Raw genomic sequence first — 19,769 nt, 5'->3', positions numbered from 1 at the left:
AAGACACTGCTTATTTAAAGAGTGTCGAGGAACAAGACATTTTTTTCAATATATCAGCAAATTTGTTGAATAGTTTTTTTCTGTCAGGCATTGAACTAGATTCCACAGCTATAAAGATGAGAATTTCTTTCCAGAGATATAATCTATAGCCTAGCAAGGGAGAAAGTCACATGCAGGTAATTTTAAGGTAATGCTAAATTCAGAGAATAAACTGAAGTTACTTTAGCAAGTAATTATGTGCTTTACTCAAGTTATACTGACCTGACATTGGTGCCTCAGGGAGACTGTTACCCTTAGAACCCAGCAAAATAGAATATAAATACCATAGTTGCCAACATAGCCAGTTCCAACTCTGCTCGCTGGTAAGTGCTAGACAATTCAGGATACATAGGAGTGTGGTGGTACTTGTCGATTAATTCCCTGATATGAAAGAGTGCCAGATTACATTTGGAAATATAAGGATAATTTATCATATGGTTGCGTTGTTACATTGTATATTTTAGGGGAGTTTTTTAGGGGGTTGGAGAGGTATTGGTGGCTTTATTTTTTTTACCTTTTTTTTAAACTTTTTTAAAAGCAAAGAAAAATATTAGTCATATTAAAATATTAAAAACAGAAATTAAACTTGAGTTTAAATAGGTTAGATGATCATTATGGCCCCTAAAATTCAATTTATTAACTTTAAAATACCTATTTCAGTAATATCTAACATGCAGTGATTAAAATTTTTAACTATCTAATATGGAGTAATTAAAGTTCTAAAGGTGGTTAAATTAGAGTCTCTGTTATGAAAGATGAATCAAATCTAAAAATAATGCCCTTTGTTTCTTGCCCTCAGGATAACTAAAAACAACATTATGACAAATAATATGTCAGGAAAAGAGAGAAGCCTCATAGTGATTTTTAAAAAAAACTTATAATTCACCTAAAAATATACACACACATTTTTAAAAGACTGTCATGAACGGAGAATCAAGTGCAGTGTTTCATTTTTAGTTCTTTATACCATCCTCATTTCATGCCGTTAGAGGTTACCAAAGGTAGTTTGCATTAACTCATTTTACAACAGAACTGTATTTTGTCCTTCCATTTTCTTAACCATTGTATCTTCCTAAGGTATAAATATAAAATTTATTTTAATATGATTCTTCATCTCACTAAATATGAGATCACCCTAGAAAAGTAAGATGGAAGATGCCTAATTATTACTTTTTCAAATTAATTTCAAGATCCTTTTGTGATATTTAAAAAATTTGTAGTTTCGTATTGAGTTGTGTTTCACCTTTTCTCGCTTTTAAAATTGCTAGTACTATTTCCTGCTCTGCTTAAAGTTTTATTAATCTTTTACTGATAACTTTCCTTCTTTATTTTTTAACATTGTTTTTTTTTAAATCAATCAACAAGGACATTATTTTTACAAAGTTGTATTTATAGCAATATTTGTTATATTTGTCTGATTTTTAAATGTTTCTTGAGGTGTTTCCATTTTTCTCATTATTCTTGGTATTCCATACTTCTTTTTGCCTTTTTGGAAATGACACTAAAAATTCATTATTCCTTTTATATGTGTTTTTCTTCATAGAATAATTAGTCACTGGAGACTTGAGACTTTTAACAGCAGGACTTTTCTAGAAAAATTCCTAGAGCAATGTGTATAATGAATTATGGAGTATTTCTATTGATGAAAAGTTTTGCTTCAACGACAAATATCTTGTTTTTGTACATTTCAAGATTACCCGTCCAGATATAGTTTAATACAAAGGAGTTTTAAATTTTATACTTCACTACATTTGTACTGCTATATATCAACGGTAGACATGGAAAGGAGGAAGAAGAAATGCAATTCTGTCCTATTCTTAGTTCAATAAATGATGAATGCCTACAATATGCTCTTAGGCACTGTAGAAGGTTCAGAAAGCTCCCTCTCCATCTAAGTGAGGAAACAAGACCTACATCATTTATTCATTCAATAAATAGAGTGTATTTTATGTTTAAGTGTGGGATATTATATGTTTTAAGGTGATAGAATCGATTAAGTCATGGTTTGTGCTCTCATGGAGCTTATCATCTCTTGGGGGCTGATAGTGAACAGGCAATTCCAGTAGAGAGGTGAGTGCTGTGATCAGGGAGAGAGGTAGATTGTAGGACGGCGCAGGAGAGACATTGAACCCAGGTTTAGGGAATTAGGCAAGGATTCCTACATAGTCACATCTAAACTGAGGTTTGAAGGGTGCCAAAGTATTAGAAGGGAGAGGAGTATTTCAGGCAGAGTGAACTGCATGGAAAGTTTGAGTGACAAAAGAGAGCAGGCTTGTTTGGAACACTGAGTAATTTAGTGCATGTGGCTGGGGCATAAAATAGGAATTAAGGATGGGGCAAGGGTGGATGGAAAAATGGCAAAAGATAAAGCTACTGAGGGAAGCATAGCCCAAATTGTGAGATTCGCATCAGTTAATGAAAAAAATGTTTTGAGCCCTAATAGTGGCAGTAATGGAGAAGAATAGCTATGTTTGAGAGAGATTTGTGAAGTAGAATCAATATATCCTAGAGAGTAAAGGAATAAAGGATAACATCCAGGTTTTCGGCTTGAACATCTGGGTAGACGATAATAACACCAAGATATAAGAGAACACTCAGGGTGTTCAGTTTTAGACATAGGGAATTTGAGGTACCTAGTGGGATATCCAAGAAAAGATGTTTAGGAAGCAGTTAGTTAATATAGGTTTGTTGCTTAGGAGAGAGGTATGAGCTGGAGATAAAGATTTGGGAGTCAGCAAATAATTGAAGCCATGAGAGTGGAAGAGATTGATCAGTGTAGAATGGGAAGAGCCTAGGGTCTCAGAACCCCAAAGACATGAAGAAAGGAAAAGCTGTGTACAAAAGGAGGCTGATGAGAGAGTCAGGAGGTGAGAGGAAAGCCAGGAGAGTGTGGTGAAGAGGAGAGGTGTTTTAAGAAGGGAGAACACAGCAGTGCAAACTGTTGATAAGAGGTCAGGTAAGCCTTGAAACGTTTCCATTGAATATAGCACAAGAGGTTATTTTAGTGGGAGAGAGTGATTTTGATGGGCTAATAGGGCCAGCAATCTTAGGATTGAGTAAATGCAGGAAGAGAAAGTGAAGAAAATTAGCACAGAAAACTATAAATGGCTGTGATTGGAGAGGAGACAGGCAGGTAGTGAGGGGAAGCCTGGTTGAAGGCAGATTAAGAAAAAAAAATGTTTGGATGCCATTGGGAAGAAGCTGGTGGAAAAATGAAAGGGTGAAAATACAAAAATGAGATGGCAAGCGATGGAAATGAAGTGAAGCCCCTGAGCTGATTATTGGATACTATGGGGCATCATTAGAGGGATTGGTCTTGGCCAGAAGAGGCTCTTCTCTCTCAAAACATGAGAAGAATGGAAATAATACATGGGGATGCAAGTCAGTTTATAAGTTGATTGGCAGAGTGTTGAGGGTTTTAGAGGCTATTTTCTATGAATCAAGAGGTAATCTAAGAGGAGTATGGTGAGTACTGAGCAATGTGGATAGGCTTGAAAAACTGTCTCAAGAAATAACGGAATTAAACAGTTTTGTGATTTTATCTCAGCTGCTAGAATGTAAGCTTGGAGAAAGCTGGGCCCTTAGATTTAATATAATCCGGTTCATCAAGTGGGTGTAACAGAAAGACAGATCAAACCAGAAATTCATTCTGTGAATCATGAGAAACTATATGATCAAAGTGTAATTCTAGAGCCTACTTTCTAACAGTAGCACACAGTATAGATATGAGGAGGAGGGCAAAATGAGGTGTGTGAAAGGCCAGTTGTAAGAGGTGATTTTTGAGCTGATAATTGCCTATAATAGAGTATGACTATTGAAAATAATAATATAGTCCTTTTTAAAATCAGTGTCTTCTGACTTCCAAAGCAAATGTGTGCCTTTTTCTAATTGATAGCTATTGGGATGTAAATAAACTGACTTTGGATACCTCTGAGGAAGTTTGAAGATTTGAATAACCTATTGTGGAGTTGAAGCTACTACAACTCATAGTACTCATCCTAAAACGTTGAATTTTCCCTTAAAAATTAAGAATTCAAGTTCACACTTTGAATTGGATTCTGAGATGACTGAAAATAAGTTCAGTTTGTTAGCTCCTGTTTTGTCATCTATCCTCAAAAATGACTGATTATACATTTTTTCCATTCTGAATTCTGGTTTTCACACAGGTATGTAACTGATGGGTGATTTATAATTAATAGTATACTCCTTCAACTGCCTGAAACCGAGGCCAACCATGCATCCTCCTCTGGTCCTGCTTATGAATGTTTTACCACATTTTTTGAGTCCTAATTCAAAATTTTCTCTTAAATTTGTATGGTTGAGGCAATCCTTGGCACAGAATATCGTTCACCATTTTTAAATAAAATTTAGAGTTAGAGTTTCCTCATGTGCCGTTATTCAGCATCATAATTATTATTTAACGGAGAAACTACGAAGCATAGAGATGATTTTCTAAATTTCGTTTTGGTAGAAAAACGTTTCCGGATGATTTACAGTTACCTTAATCTAGTTTGCTACACAAGCATTCCAAGGGTGTATTCCAAGAAACATCCCATCTGGTCCCCTAAGATGCGGTGTGTGCAAAGGGTTCCATGGTCTGTAACGCTGGGAAATGCTCAGTTCTCTTTCCTGTGCTTGTTGAGTCACAGTGTCCCATTAGCATGTTAGACTGCATTCTCCACAGCTCTTTATATATGTCACAACTTTTTACATTCCACAGAACACAGTTTGGGGAACATAATTGGGAAGCACTGCTCTACATAGTCTCCTGCTAGAGTTTCTCTATATTTACTCTGATATTCCCAGAAAGAATGTAATGACTGTAAAAATATGTTAATTTATGTACTAGGTTCTTATTGTACATAAATTAGAATAATCGAAATTAAATTGTAAATACTTTATTAACATTCACCATTAAAAGAACACTGTGATAAATACCTGTAAGCTAAAGATGATCACATTATGATCAGTCTATTTTATGTTTCATTTTTGTGAATTGATTTTATTTCATGTTGATTTAAGAAAGGAAGAGCTATGGTAGCAGTCAATTCAAGTGGCTTTACTATCTATATTATAAACCATGAGAAAATATCTTATGAATTTAGGAAAACATATGAAATCAGTGTCTTCTCAAGTCTTACTTAATCCACAGTCTTAATTTGGTCAGAGCTGGATGAAATGAGGGTAGACATTCTGACGTAAAAATTAATAAATTCACTGACATATTCTTCTTTATATGGGCTTCATATTAGCTCTGTGCTAATTGCCAGCGCTATAGGTAAAGCAATTGAAACTTTGAGTCAATTACTTAAAATATTCTGATGAAATCAGGAATTTTTAATAAAAATCCATTCTGTTGTACAATAGAGTTTTTTCCCTATCATTGTAATTTTCATAGGAACTGAATAAAGAGAAGAGTTTTAGGTTTTGAAGAGCTGACTCTTGCCATAATACTTTATTAAAATATAAAACAGCTGCTTTGCTAATCCTTTGTCTTGCTGTTTTTTCTTAGAATTTTTCTTGGATATTTTATATCCCATTGCATTGTCAATCATTACTTTTTTCAGGATGTTCTGCTTTCTAATTGCCCCATATTTTTCATGGAAAACCTTTCAATTTATTCAACAAATTTTGGATACTTTTTCTTTTGATCTACCAGACATTCTGTCAGACATTAGAGTCACAAAGGAACTCAGAGAATTTATCAAAAAATATTTCAAGTTTTTATTTTGGCAACATAATTAGTATAACTTGAAGAAAGATAATTTGGTTGATTTTCCATACTAGTGGATATGGAGTACAGAACGATTTTCAAACATAAAGTTAATTCTCTAAATCAGGGAGTCTGGCCCGTGACCTGTTTTGTCAGTAGTTTTACTGAAACACTGCCCTGCTCATTCACTTACATATTGTCTGTTGCTGTTTTTGTGCCACAGCAGCTGAGTTGGGTGGTTGCAACAGAGATCATTAAGCCTGCAAAGCCTAAAATATTTATTATCTGACTCTTCGCAGAAGAAGTTTACTGACTCCTGCTTATATCAGTAGAATTTTGATATGATGTGGCTAGAAAAAAAAAAAGTCATTGGATGCTGTTTTATTAGATTAAGATTATTACATCCAGTTCATCCCCTGCACTCCGTCCACTCCCTCCCCGTAGTCCATTCCTTCCTCCCACACAGTGCCGTATATTTCTGGCAGGTAGTTGTTTTGTTTTATCTCTAGGGGACAAGACCTGTCTTTATCCAGCAGAGTGGTGCTGGGGGAGCCATGAGTGCCAGTTTTATTCTGCTTTGTAAATCTTTATTCTCTCCCTGCAGCCTCCAGACCTGCTTTGTCTATCTGAGGTAAGTTCAAGGGTCATCCTTCTCCTCTTTCTTAACCTGCTGGTACCACCTATTAGAAAGAGATTGATTTCAGTGCTTCCCACCTTAAACTCCTTCCGCAAGTGTTCTCTTCTACCCTTTTCTACCCCTGGTTTCTTCTCTGTTTCTTCACTTAGGAATTCAAAATGTTTAGTTCAGCTCTCTTGGCTACCATTTGTTTCACCCTCATTTTTCCTGGGCAGTAAACAGTTTTCTTTGTAGCGGAGCTGAGCATTCTGTGACTATCACAATGTTAAGCCTACTGAATTCACCTGTTGTTTAATTACAAAACAAAACAAAAAAGAAGGCAGAGTAGGTATCTGAATAATTTCATCTCGCCAGGTCTTTTCTTCCTTGTTTTTGTTTAGTTTTAAACAAGACCTTGGCTTCTTCTCTGCACCCCCCAACCCCCCCAAACTAGAAAATTCATTTGTGTGCTACTTTGTTTCTGTGTTATATAAACATAGAAAGCTAGACTTTAAAAGCCTGAATCTGTAGACCCCATTAATTTATTCTTTCAAAAATGTTTGTCTCCTTCCTGCCAGGCAGTGTGCTAGACATATGGGATATAATGGGGGACAAAGCCAGATATCGTTCCTGTCCTCAGGGTTCAAATTTACTTGGAGAGGCACCCGTTGAGTAAATAATTACACAGATCTTACAAGTTCTTAATTAGTAGGTGGTACTATGAGAATTCCTTATAGGGAGATTTTAGCAAGTCAGGGAAGTGAGGGAAGACTTCCCTAAGGAAAGGGCCATTGAGCTGAGCTGTGAAGAGTGAGTAGAAATTAACTAGGCCAAGTGGCAGAGAACTGGGAGGGGAGGAATGACTTCCCAGGAAGAAGGAATTGCATGTGAAAAAATTCTGAGAAGTTGTATTCTTTGCAGGTAAGAGGGTAAGACTTGACTGTGTGTCTCGAGTCAAGACAGAAAGGAGGAGCATGATGTCAGGTATGATAAAGATTGAGGAGTAAGTGAAGGATAGACGATGCAGGTTCACATAAGCCATGTTTATGTACTTTCAATGGCTTCCCATTGAAAATCTCTTAGAGTAGAGATTTAAATTGGGAGTGTATAGGGAAGGTACATGACATCATCAGATTCTCCTTTCTAAAAGATCTTTGTGACTGCATTGTGGAAAAGAGTGAACACATAGACCATTATGGGAGTCTGAATGAAAACTGTGCTATTTGAAAACAGTGGTTTACAAACGTCGGTGTGCATCAGAATCACCAGGAGGGCTTGTTAAAAAAGATGGTTGGGCTCCACAACCAACCAGTCTCTGTTTCGGTAGGTGCAGTGGGGCCCAAGCGGTGCTTATGTTGCTGGTCCGGGACCACACTTGGAGAACCATTGCTACAAAATGTAGGTGTTGTAGTAGTGGAAAGAAGATTAATTCTTTACTAATATGATCATAATGCTATAATTTCCCTCTAAACACTAACTATATCCTACAAATTTTGCTCTACTGTGTTTTCACTTTCATTAAATTAGAAATATTTTCTGATTTCCCTTGTGATTTCTTGGTTAACTCATGGGTTATTTAGAGGTGTGTTGTTTACCTTCCAAATATTTGAGGATTTTCCAAATATCTTTCTGTTACTGATTTCTAATTTAATTCTGTTATGGTTGTGAAATATACTTTGTACGGAGGCCGGCCCAGTGGCTCAGTGGTTAAGTACACGCGCTCCATTTCAGCGATCTGGGACTCGCAGGTTTGGATCCTGGGCGCACACTGATGCACCGCTTGTCGGGCCATGCTGTGGCGGTGTCCCATATAAAAGTAGAGGAAGATGGGCACGGATGTTAGCCCAGGGCCAATCTTCCTCAACAAAGAAGAGGAGGATTGGCATCGGATGTTAGCTCAGGGCTAGTCTTCCTCAAAAAAAAATATATATTTGTATGATTTTAATCCTTTTGAATTTACTGAGATTTGTTTTAAGATCCAGAGTCTATCCAGATCTATCTTAATAAATGTTCTGTGTGTTCTTGAAAGTAATGTGTATTCTGCTGCTGTTGGCTGGAGTGTTCTGTAAATGTTAGTTAAGGAAGTTGATAGATAGTGCTGTTCAACTCTTTTGCATCCTCACTGAGTTTCAGTGTACTTGTTCTGTTCTTGAGAGAGGGGTGTTGAAATCTGCAACTATGATTCTGGATTTTTCTATTTATCCTTTCAGTTCTATCAGGTTTGTTTCATGTATTTTGAAGCTCTATGATTAGGTGCATACACATTTAGAATTTTTATGTACATTTGATGAATTGACTCCTTTATCATATGAAATGAACCTCTTTCTCTCTGGAAATATTCCTTGCTCTGAAATCTATTTTGTCTGATAGTGCTATAGTCATTCCAGCTTACTTTTCACTACTGTTAGCATGGTATATCTTTTCCCAAACTTTTATTTTTAACCTACTTGTGGTTTTATATTTAAAATGGGTTTCTTCTAGGCAATGTATAGTTGAAGTTTGCTTTTTCATCCAGTCTGACAATCTTCACTTTTTCAATAGACCACTTCCATTTAAAGTGACTGTTGATATAGTTGGGTTTCAATCAGCCAACTTTCTCTTTTCTTTTTTGTTGTTGTTGAGGTATAATTGACATATATAACATTATATTAGTTTCAGGTGTACAACATAATGATTTGATATTTGTATATATTGCAAAATGATCACAACAGTAAGTCTAGTTAACATCCATCACCACACAGTTACAATTTTTTTCTTGTGATGAGAACTTTTAAGATCTGCTCTCTTAGCAACTTTCAGATATGCAATACAGTATTGTTAACTGTAGTCACCATGCTGTACATTACATCCCCATGACTTATTTATTTTATAACTTGAAGTTTGTACCTTTTGACCCCTTTCACCCATTTTGCCCTCTCCCCACCCCGACCTTTGGCAACCAATCTGTTCTCTGTGTCTGTGAGCTCGTTTATTTGTTTGTTTTTTAGATTCCACATATAAGTGAAATCATATGGTATTTGTCTTCCTCTGTCTGACTTATTTCATTTAGCATAAGGCCCTCAGGGTCCCTCCATGTTGTTGCAAATGGCAAGATTTCATTCTTTTTTATGGCTCAATAATATTCCATTGTAGATACATACCACATTTTCTTTATCCATTCATTCATCCATCAATGGACACTTGGATTGTTTCCATATCTTGGCTATTGTAAATAATGCTGCAGTGAATGTGGGAGTGCAGATATCTTTTTGAGTTAGTGTTTTCATTTTCTTCAGATAAGTACCCAGAAGTGGAATAGCTGGATCATACGGTAGTTCTATTTTTAATTTTTTAAAGAACCTCCATACTGTTTCCCATAGTGACTGCACCAATTTACATTCCCACCAACAGTGCAGAAGGGTTTCCTTTTCTCCACATCCTCACCAACACTTCTTTCTTATCTTTTTGATAATAGCCATCCAACTTTCTGTTTTCTGTTTGTCTCATCTATTATTTACTTCCTTTTTCCCCCTCTTTTCCTGCCTTCTTTTGGTTCCGTTGAGTATATTTTATTATTATATTTAATCTCTTGACATTTTTTTAAAAGTACTTCCTGTCAAGCTTACCCTATGTATCATTAACTTATCAGAGACTACCTTCAAATAATATTATACCACTTCATGTATAGTCTTAGAACTTGACAACAGTGCATTTCCATTTCCTCCCTCCAAGCTATTGTGCTATTGTCATATATTTTACCTCTATAAATGTTATAATCCTCTCAATATGTTGTTACTATTTTTGCTTTACACAGTCAGTTATTGTTCAGGAGATTGGTAAAATAGGAAAAGTATTTTCCCCATGAATTTACCATTTCTGGTGCTCTTTATTCTTTTGTACAGATCCAGATTTCCATCTGATATCATTTTCCTTCTGACTAAATAACTTCCTGTAGCATCTCTTGTCTAGTGCAGGTTTGCTCTTGATTAATTCACTCAGCCTTGCCTTTTTGTGTTGGAAAACATCTTTATTTCACTTTTGTTTTCGAAAGATATTTTTGCTGGATGTGGAATTCAAATTTGATTATATTTTTCTTTTAGTACTTTGGAGATGTTGCTCCATTGTCTTCTAGCTTTCATTGTTTCTAAAGATAAGACTGCTGTCCTTCTTATACAGGCTTACCTTACTTTACTGCACTTTGCAGATATTGCATTTTTTATGAGACCCTCTACCAGCAAAAAGATTCCAACTCACTGAAGGCTCAGATGATAGTTAGCATTATTTAGCAATAAAGTATTTTTATTAGTTAAGGTGCATACATTTTTTTTTTTTAGACCTAATGCTATTGCACACTTAATAGACTACAGTATAATGTAAACATAACTTTTATATGTGCTGGAAAACGAAAAAATTTGCATGGCTTGCTTTATTGTGATATTTGCTTTATTGAGGTGGTCTGGAACTGAACCCGCAGCATCTCTGGGATATGCCTGTATTTGCTACTCTGTATGTAATGTGTCTTTTTTTCCTTTGGATGCTTTTAAGATTTTCTCTTTATCACTGGTTATCAGCAATTTGATTATAAATTGACATTGTTGCCTTCATGTTTTCTCTGCTTGGAGTTTTATGAACTACTTGGATATGTGAGTTTAGTTTTTATCACATTTGGAAATTTTTCAGCCATATTTTCTTTAAATATATTTCTGTCCCTTGCCTCTCTGCTCTCCTTTTGGGATTCCAGTCACGTTTATTATGTCCCACAGATCACTGATATTCTATTTTTGTTCAGTTTTTTTCTCTGTTTCATTTTGGATTGTACTTTTCTATGTTTTTAATTTCGTTAACCGTTTCTTTGGCATTGTATAATCTGCTGTTAATAACATCCAGGATATTTTTCGTTTCATAAATTGTATTTTCACCTCCAGAAGTTTGTTTAGTCTTCTTTGTATCTACCATATTTCTCCTCCTTATGTTCATGCTTTCCTCAACTTCTTAAATATATGAAGTATATTTAAAATATCTGCATTAACCTCCTTGCATGCTGATTTTACAATGTGTTATTTATTAGTTCCTATTGGTTGATTTTTCTCCTTGTTATGGATATTTTCCTGTTTTTTGCTTGCCTGGTAATTTGGGATTGGATGCTAGACATTGTCAATTTTATGTTTTATGTTGATTTTTTTTTTTTTCTTGGCAAATACCTTAAACGTTTTTGAGCTCTGTTCTGGAACACCATTAACTTATTGAGAAACATTTTTATTCTTTCAAATCTTGCTTTTAAGCATTGTTAGGCAGAGCCAGAGCAGCCTGTAGTCTAGGACAGTGGTTCTCAACTAAGGATGATTTTTGCCCTGCAGAAGATATTTCACAATGTACAGAGACATTGTTGATGGTCACACCTAGAAGGTAGAGGCCAGGGATGCTGCTAAACATTCTACAATGTATAATAAGACAGGCCCCCACAACAAAGAATCATCTGGCCCCAAATGTCAATAGTTGCCAAAGTTGAGAAACCCTACTCTAGGGCTAATTTCACCCCACTAGTGAGGCAATACCAATACCTATCTAAGGAGTCTCCTTAATGCCCCATGTGTTAGGAGGTCTTTCCATCCTTGCTGTTAGGAACACAAATTATATCCAGTTCTATACAGCCTCTAGAAATTTTCCACCTGGTGCTTTTCAGTGGTCTTTTCACAGCCTTAGGAAACATTCATGCACTGATCAGTATTTATCTGCAGACTCGAGGGGACCCCTGTGCTGATCTCTGGAGCTCTCTCTCTCTGTGCAGCTCTCTCTCCTGTACTCTGCCCCACAAATTCTAATTGCTTTGGACCACTTCACCTCCAAACTCTGTCTTCTCATCTCAGGAAGGTTTCCAAGCTCTGCTTGGGTTCCTCACCTATACTGCAGCCTGGAGACTCCCCAGGCCATAAGCCAGAGCAAATATTAGGACTTACTTCCTTTGTTTCCCTTCTTTCAAGGATCGCTGTCATCCTCCACTTCCTGTCATCCATTGTCTTAAAAACATTATTTCATATATTTTTTTCTGTTTTCTCACTGGTTAAAGTGAGAAGGTAAATCTGGTTCCTGTTACTTCATCGTGGCCAGAAGCAGAAGTCCCAGCTTTATTCTTTTAACAAATATTTATCCAGTTTCTATAAGCTAGGTGCTGGAAATAATATGCTGAACAAGACCAACAAGGATCTGTACTCTCATCAAACTTGTATTTTAGTGGGGGGGGGAAAAATGACATAGAAAACATAAGGCAGTGGTAAATTCTGTGTTAATGAAATTAGATGATAGAAGGAGTTTCTAAGGGGAGCTACTTTAGATTGAGTACTCAGGAAGATCCTTTCTGAAGAAGGAATGCATAAGCTGTGGGTGGAGTTGAAATATCTAGGATATCACTAATGACTGAAACGGAATATGGATGAGAATGCCTAAAGAGAGATTATAGGATAAGAAGTAAAGAAAGCCTGGGACTCAGCCTTGAGAAATTTCAGCGTTTATTAGCCAGGTAGAGTAGGAGGACATGCAGTGGAAGGAAGAGGTAGAGGAAAGCCAGTATTACGTTTTGTCTCAAAAGCCAAAAAAAGTGAGTTTCCAAAAATAGGGGGTCTTACTCTCCTCAGGCTCCCGTAACAAAATACCACAGACTACATGGCTTAAACAACAGAAATTTATTTTCTTATAGTTCTGGAGGCTGGAAAGTCCAAGATCAGGCTCTGGAGGCTTCAGTTTCTGGTAAGGGCTCTCCTCCTGACTTGCAGACGGCCACCTTCCCATTCTCTGGTGTCTCCTTTTCCTCTTACAAGGACACCAATCCCATTAGATTTCTGCCCCACCCTATGACCTCATTTTACATTAATTACCTACTAAAGGCCCTGTATCTCTTAAGATAGGGGGTTAGGGCTTCGACATATAAATCTGAGGGGTACACAATTCAGTCCATAGCAGAGCAAATGGCCAACAGTGTTGAATGTAGTTAGGAAGGAAAAGAAGTTGAAAACTAAAGATCATTCATTAGATTTATCAATCCATTGGTGACTTTGGTAAGTGCTGTTTTCATGGAGTGAAAGGCCTGTAAGCTATGTTGGGGTAGGATAAGGAATAAGAGGTAGGAAAACAGTGATAGCAAGTATAGGATAACTCATTAAAATAATCTAGTTATAAAAATGTTAACTTGAGGAAAAGAAAAGATTGAGTGAAGTCTTGTTTTTTAAGGAATGAGACCTTGCATTTGTTTAAACATCATGGTGAGGATCCAGTTGAGAAGAGATGGTCTGTTATTTATCTATTGCCGCAACAACACTACATTACCAACCACCCCAGAGCTCATTAGTTTAAAGTAAATGAGCATTTATTTCACTCGTGAGTCTATGATTGGCAAACAGGGCTAGGAAGTTCTTTTGACCTTGGCTGGGCTCCCTCACATGTCTTGGTGTAAACTGGTTATCAGGTGGGACAGCTTAGCCCTGCTCCCTGTTGTCGCTCAACATCCATCCAGCGGGCCAGCCCAGGCATGTTCTCATGGCAGCAGCACAGGTGTAAGAGTGAGCATAAATGCCCAAGCAATTTCTCAAGCTTCAGCTTGCATCTTATTTTCTAACAATCCATTGGCCAGAGAAAATCACATGGGTGAGGCAGAATGAGAGGACGTTCCAAGTGATAAGGCAAAGAGAGTGAATACAGGGATGGTAAAGAATTGGGGCTATCAATGCAATTAATCTGCCCCAGATGGTATATTTAAAAAAAGAGAGAGAGGATCGTTGATTATGATCATTGATAAGCTCCTGAGAAGGCAGATGGGAACAGGTCCAAAAACATTCTAAGCATGTCAGGTTCTACAATCTGTTACAGTTAGTTAGTTGGCATTATTTTAGATCAGCAACTTGTTAATTGCTTTTAATTTCACATTAATTTAGTACTAAAATTTCCTATTTTATTTTTATAAATGTATTTGAATCACATTTATATATTTATTGGATATTTGAATACCTATTTAAGATACTGCTTCAGGCACCATTGTGTTATATTAATTTAATATAAGTTCATTAAGAAATTCAAGGAATGTCTTCTCTTCCCTACATGGCCAAGGATCACTTCTAAATTACATAGCGCTGCAAACTGTGTTCATTGATTTCTGAAAAGAATTAGTTTTGTGCCCTTGATCTGACTATAATTTCCTTAATGCCATTCAACTAAAAATTCAGGTGGATATCCTATTTCTCAGTGGAAACTATTCTTTCCATTCTAGAAGTTTTCTTGTGAATTCCTGATTATTATGGTTTGCTCTAATAATCATAATAGCACTTACTAGTTAAGCACATACTATGCACCAGTGTGCTAATTTTTATATTACAAAAGTAATTTTCCAGGGCTGGCCCAGTGGCATAGTGGTTAAGTTCATGCGCTCCGGTTCAGCGGCCCGTGGTTCGCAGGTTCGGATCCTGGGCGCGGACCTACGCACTGCTTATCAAGCCATGCTTGTGGCAGGCGTCCCACATATAAAGTAGAGGAAGATGGGCACAGATGTTAGCCCAGGGCCAATCTTCCTCAGCAAAAAGAGGAGGATTGGCAACAGATGTTAGCAAAAAGAGGAGGATTGGCAACAGATGTTAGCTCAGGGCTAATCTTCCTCACAAAAAAAAAAAAAGAAAAGAAATTTTCCTAAAATTGGTTGTAGTAAGTTGCAAATCTAGGCTTCTAATCCAAGACTATCAGACTTCAGAGTCTTGCTTTTAACCACCAGGTTCTTCTGTTCTTGCAAATAACCACATCAGATAATCAAAAGCAAGTCAGAAAAAAATGTCTGACTTAAAATCTCCCACTTAGCAGTCTACCAACACCTTTATAAAAATCTCATCAGTATCCTACCAAAGGGAAATTTTACTCTTGAGATAAAGTGTCTTTAAAAACAAAAAACCTGTACAACCTAACTCTTACACAGAGTTTTCCAGCAAGAGAAAGGATTTACTCCTACATTAGACTTTGTGGTCCACTGGTAGACTTCGTTTACCTGGCTAGAGCCTATGGCTCTTTTATGTTTGACTCCCTTTAATCCCAGAGATTCAAAATTAAACTGTTGTACTATTATCTGTCTACAAATTATAGGAACAAACTAATATGTTTAACATTGCAGAAACAAATCATACACATATCTGCCACAGTTTATCCCCACATATGTACCTTTTGATTTTAATTTTTGTTAATAGTGCTAATATTAACTCACATTTATTGAGTCCTTACTATGCGTCCAGCCAGGCATTTTACATGCCTTGTAAAATAATCATATTACCCTTAAAAGGTGGATACTCTCATTATCTTCATTTTCCAATTAAATTGAAGCTTAGAAGTTAAAAATGTGCGCTCAGCAGGTGAGTGATTTGATTCAGGATCAGAACTCGGGCTCTACAAAGCCTCCCTCTGTTCCAATTTACTAAAATCCTCGTCCCTAAAGATCTATTTCAAATGCTTTTTACCCCCGATCTCCCCAATGCTGGTGATTAATCTTTCCCTTCTCTGTAATCCCTTAGTCCATAGTCACTCCTTCTATATTCATTGCATACTGCTTTTGTCTGGTAATTTATGAATACTTTTTACCCCTGCCTCCTTACCAAGTTGCAAAACCCTTAAAGACAGACACCATCACATTCTTTTATATTCATAATATATTGGGTGGGTATTGGTTAAGGATTTGAGGGAAGGAGTGAATTCTGACTTCAGTCACCAGCAGACCTGGCTGATGGACACATGCCAGGTCCTCACAGAACTGAAACACTGTTTTGTTGCAAGGTCCTCTATGTTGGCCTCTTGGAACCTAGGAACCATCAAATTCAGAGTCCGGTAGACCAATGACTTCATTTTTATAACTTCTTACTACATCAGAAACATGGGAGTACACTTGTCTCCTTCCTAAGGCGTCTCTGCTTGAGCTGTGTGCATTTAACAAGCCTGTCATAATCGGATAGAGTCGTGGAGACGTCAGGCTTTGAGGATAGTGCAGAGCTGTAAGTTATTAGAAGACACCATTTCTAGAGAAAAAGAAACCAGTCAGCGAGGATTTGGAGTTAAATACATGAGTTCAAATGTGATGGTTTCAGGTACCTAATAGTAACTATTCAAATTCCAAATCCCATACCAGAATTCACTTTATCCATGCATATAGCTGACTCCTTTATCCCTTTCTCAAAAAGAGATGAACACGAACTTGTGTTCCCTGAAACTCGTAACCTAAAGAACACTCTTATGCTCTCAAAAGCGTGTCAGTCTATGCCCTAATATTTCTTCTTATTTTATCTTGAGAAATTGAAAGATATGACTAGCAGCTCCTTAATTAGTTAAATATGAGGAAACTTCATGCTTTAAATATATAGAGTTCCTGGATGGGGTTATTATGGCTGTAGCCCTTCGGGATATCCTTCTGTCTGAGATCTGTAGACCAGACACTTGTCATATGTTAAGTATTCTGAAGAAATGATATGTGAGTATATTAACATGAAGGAAGAATCATGACAAAATTACAACCCAAGAGTTAGTATGCAGGATAGGGTAAGAGATCATGGGCCCTGAAGACTTCAACTTACTAGTTGTGTGATCTTAGGTAAGTCATTTTACTTCTTTGAGCCTCGGTGGGTGGTTGTTAGAATTGAATGAGGTAATGTAAAAAAGGCTTTTAGCATAGTGCCTAGCATGTAGCAATTGCTCTATAAATATTTTCAGACCTATCTTGATCACACTACAATTCATTGTTTCCTGCAAGTTGGCTAACTTACATTAAGGTTTATTGTCTGATAGAAATGAACCATGACATATCTCCAGAAATAAGTAAAACAAGTTTAAATTATTAGAGCTGGATATATTCAAAATTATTTTCGTTAACATTAGAATTATCAGTAATCAGTAACCAGTAATTTAAATCACAAATGATAAGTGTTTGGATTTCCAAGACCCACAAAAGATTTTCATCTTCTATACTTTCCAAATGCACATATTCTATAAACTTCCATTCAGATCGTGGAGAGAGGTTCTGTCCTGGGGTGGATGAAATTACTGCAATACTGGAAATAGGCTTAGTAGATGTCTAGATCACCATTTCAGGCACCTCATGCCCTTGTTCATCCCTCACCCACCGTCTGGGGTCCTAGTTTGATAGAGAAGGAAGAGGTCTTACTGAGCATAAGTACCTCTCTTCTTGTTCTTCCCCCCTCACCATGATATGCAATGTTAAACTAAACCTTTGCGTTTGTCTGTAGCTCTGCATGGTTTTTAAAGCATGTTGATTGGCTCTCATTAGATCATGAGAAATGTGTAAGTTAAGCAGGGAAGATGTCATTTAATTTTTTTTTCTTACAGATGAGGAAAATGAGGCTGAAGGAGGCTAAGTTTACTTGTCCAAGGTCATAAGGCTGACTATTACTATTGTCAGAACTGGAACCCAGGTTTTTACATTTTTTCCCCTAATTCTTTACTCTCAAGAGTACCGCTGTGTGCGCTATTGCTGAGCTCTCATTAGAATCATGGATTTGGAGATATAAAGCCACTTTATCAGATGGTTTAAATGCTGCTGCTTCTGCTTTCTGATCGTGATGTAAAGCAGAGAAGCCATGAAATAAAAGACTGATAAATTTAATGCTGTAGAATTTAGAATGGATTCATGACAAAATCACCATAAGTAGATAGAAACAGCTAATGAACTAGGCAGGGTGGGAAGGAGGGTGGGATTGTAAATCACCTAGAACAAAGGATTAAATCGTAATTCATATCAATAAGAGATTATCTCAATTGGCAAAAAACATAGAAAAGGAAATACAAATGGCTTATAAGATATGAAAATAAGCTTAACGTTCCCTATAAGAGAAATGCAGATTAAACAATGGCATACCGTTTTTTAACATCATTTTTCCAAAGATCCATAAGTTTTATTATACTTTATTGGTAAGAGTGTGAGGGAAGACAGACATTTTCATACATTGTAGGTCAGAGTGTAAAATGGTACACAGTGTACGGACATTTTGGTAATACCTATCAAAATTTTAAAAGCACCCTTTGACCCAGCTATTCTACTCCTAGACATCCACCCTATAGATGAACTTGCACACATACTGAAAGAACACATACAAGAATATTCACTACATTGATATTTTAAACAAAAGATTGGAATAGCCCAAAAGTCTATCAGTTGAAGACTGGTGAAGTAAATTATGATATATCCATAGAGTAGAATTCTATGTAGCTGGTAAGAATCAAGTATTCATTATACAGATATGAAACAATCTCCAAAATATACATATTTTTAAAAGCAAGATACAGAGCAGTATACAGAATTGTGTAGGGGGAAAGGAGACTGTTGAAAACAAATATGTGTGTATGTCAATGTGAAGAGAATATCTGGAAGAATACACAAGAAATTGGTAACAGCAGTTGCTCCTAGAAGAGGGACAAGGACCAGTGAGAGAAGCTTCATTGTATAACATTCTGTAGTGATTGATTTTTTAATTTTGCAAACACATTATGTATTTTTAAAAATTACAAAAGAAAAAAACCCTGTTTAAAAAGTCCATCAAGAAAAGTTGAGGAACACTTATTAATCTTTCACTTGGTACAAATGTGTATGATTATACCACAAATTCCTGACATTAAACCTAACTAGTTTTGTCAAAACTTTAATTTCCAAATATAGAGGAATATTTGTTAGAAATTCCTCTAGATTGCAAATTCTTTGAAAGCATGGACTATGTCTTCCTTATCTTTGTATCCCAAAAGTGCTTTCTAGTGGGTACTCAATAAATGTTAAATAATTTGACTGGTATAGAAAATGGAATTGAGAAGTGCTCTGGAAAGTACTAGATTAACTAGAGATCCAGGTTCTTATATTAGTCCACATACATCTGGTTAGGACACTCTGAAAAAGAGCAGTTTATTTTTCTATTTTCCTACACCTTAGTTTCCCTAAGGAGTGGGGAGGCGGGGAGCTGTCTAGAAAGGTCCCTTCTAGCTCTGTTGTTCTAAGAGCTCTGGTTCTAGCACTTCATAAGATAGCTATATTCTTCTATTCTTAGTATTCTGTAGATCAGTACTGCCTAAACTTTGGTTGCACACCAACTAGTTAAGTGTATATTTATGAATTAAACATGTCAATCTGTATATTAGTACTAACATTTAAACTGATTGATATTTTCTTCCCAAGCATGTGTACAGTTTTGTGCACCCCTGGAGTTTGTATACCCAAATTTGGAATACCCCCTAGAAAAGTAACTTTAAAAAAATAGTCTTTAGGGCCGGCCCCGTGGCTTAGCGGTTAAGTGCGTGCACTCCGCTACTGGCGGCCCGGGTTCGGATCCCGGGCGCGCACCGACGCACCGCTTCTCCTGCCACGCTGAGGCCGCGTCCCACATACAGCAACTAGAAGGATGTGCAGCT

The 19,769-nt window shown here is 36.6% G+C and overlaps 1 protein-coding gene across 12 annotated transcripts in view; it reads left to right on the top strand.

Moving 5' to 3' along the window:
- LCORL (ligand dependent nuclear receptor corepressor like) overlaps window positions 1-19,769 on the top strand; it is a 158,072-nt gene that overhangs the window by 134,195 nt on the left and 4,108 nt on the right. For 6 of the 12 annotated variants that reach the window (XR_009220937.1, XR_009220942.1, XR_009220938.1 and 3 more), the window contains 2 exons: window positions 6,357-6,383; window positions 7,290-7,766. The exons of 3 other annotated variants lie outside the window; for them this stretch is intronic. Coding sequence is in view for 3 of the 9 variants with exons in the window: in XM_058546795.1 (XP_058402778.1) it covers window positions 6,357-6,383 (27 nt within the window). In the remaining 6 variants the exon portion in view is untranslated. The remainder of the gene's footprint in view (window positions 1-6,356; window positions 6,384-7,289; window positions 7,767-19,769) is intronic. 3 more of the 12 variants (XM_058546795.1, XM_058546792.1, XM_058546801.1) reach the window with 1 other exon arrangement.

The sequence above is a fragment of the Diceros bicornis genome, chromosome 8, assembly GCF_020826845.1.
Source record: "Diceros bicornis minor isolate mBicDic1 chromosome 8, mDicBic1.mat.cur, whole genome shotgun sequence".
NCBI classification, from domain to species: domain Eukaryota; kingdom Metazoa; phylum Chordata; class Mammalia; order Perissodactyla; family Rhinocerotidae; genus Diceros; species Diceros bicornis.
The sequence above is the reverse complement of the archived record's forward strand: the minus strand, read 5'-3'. Positions and strand labels throughout refer to the sequence as shown.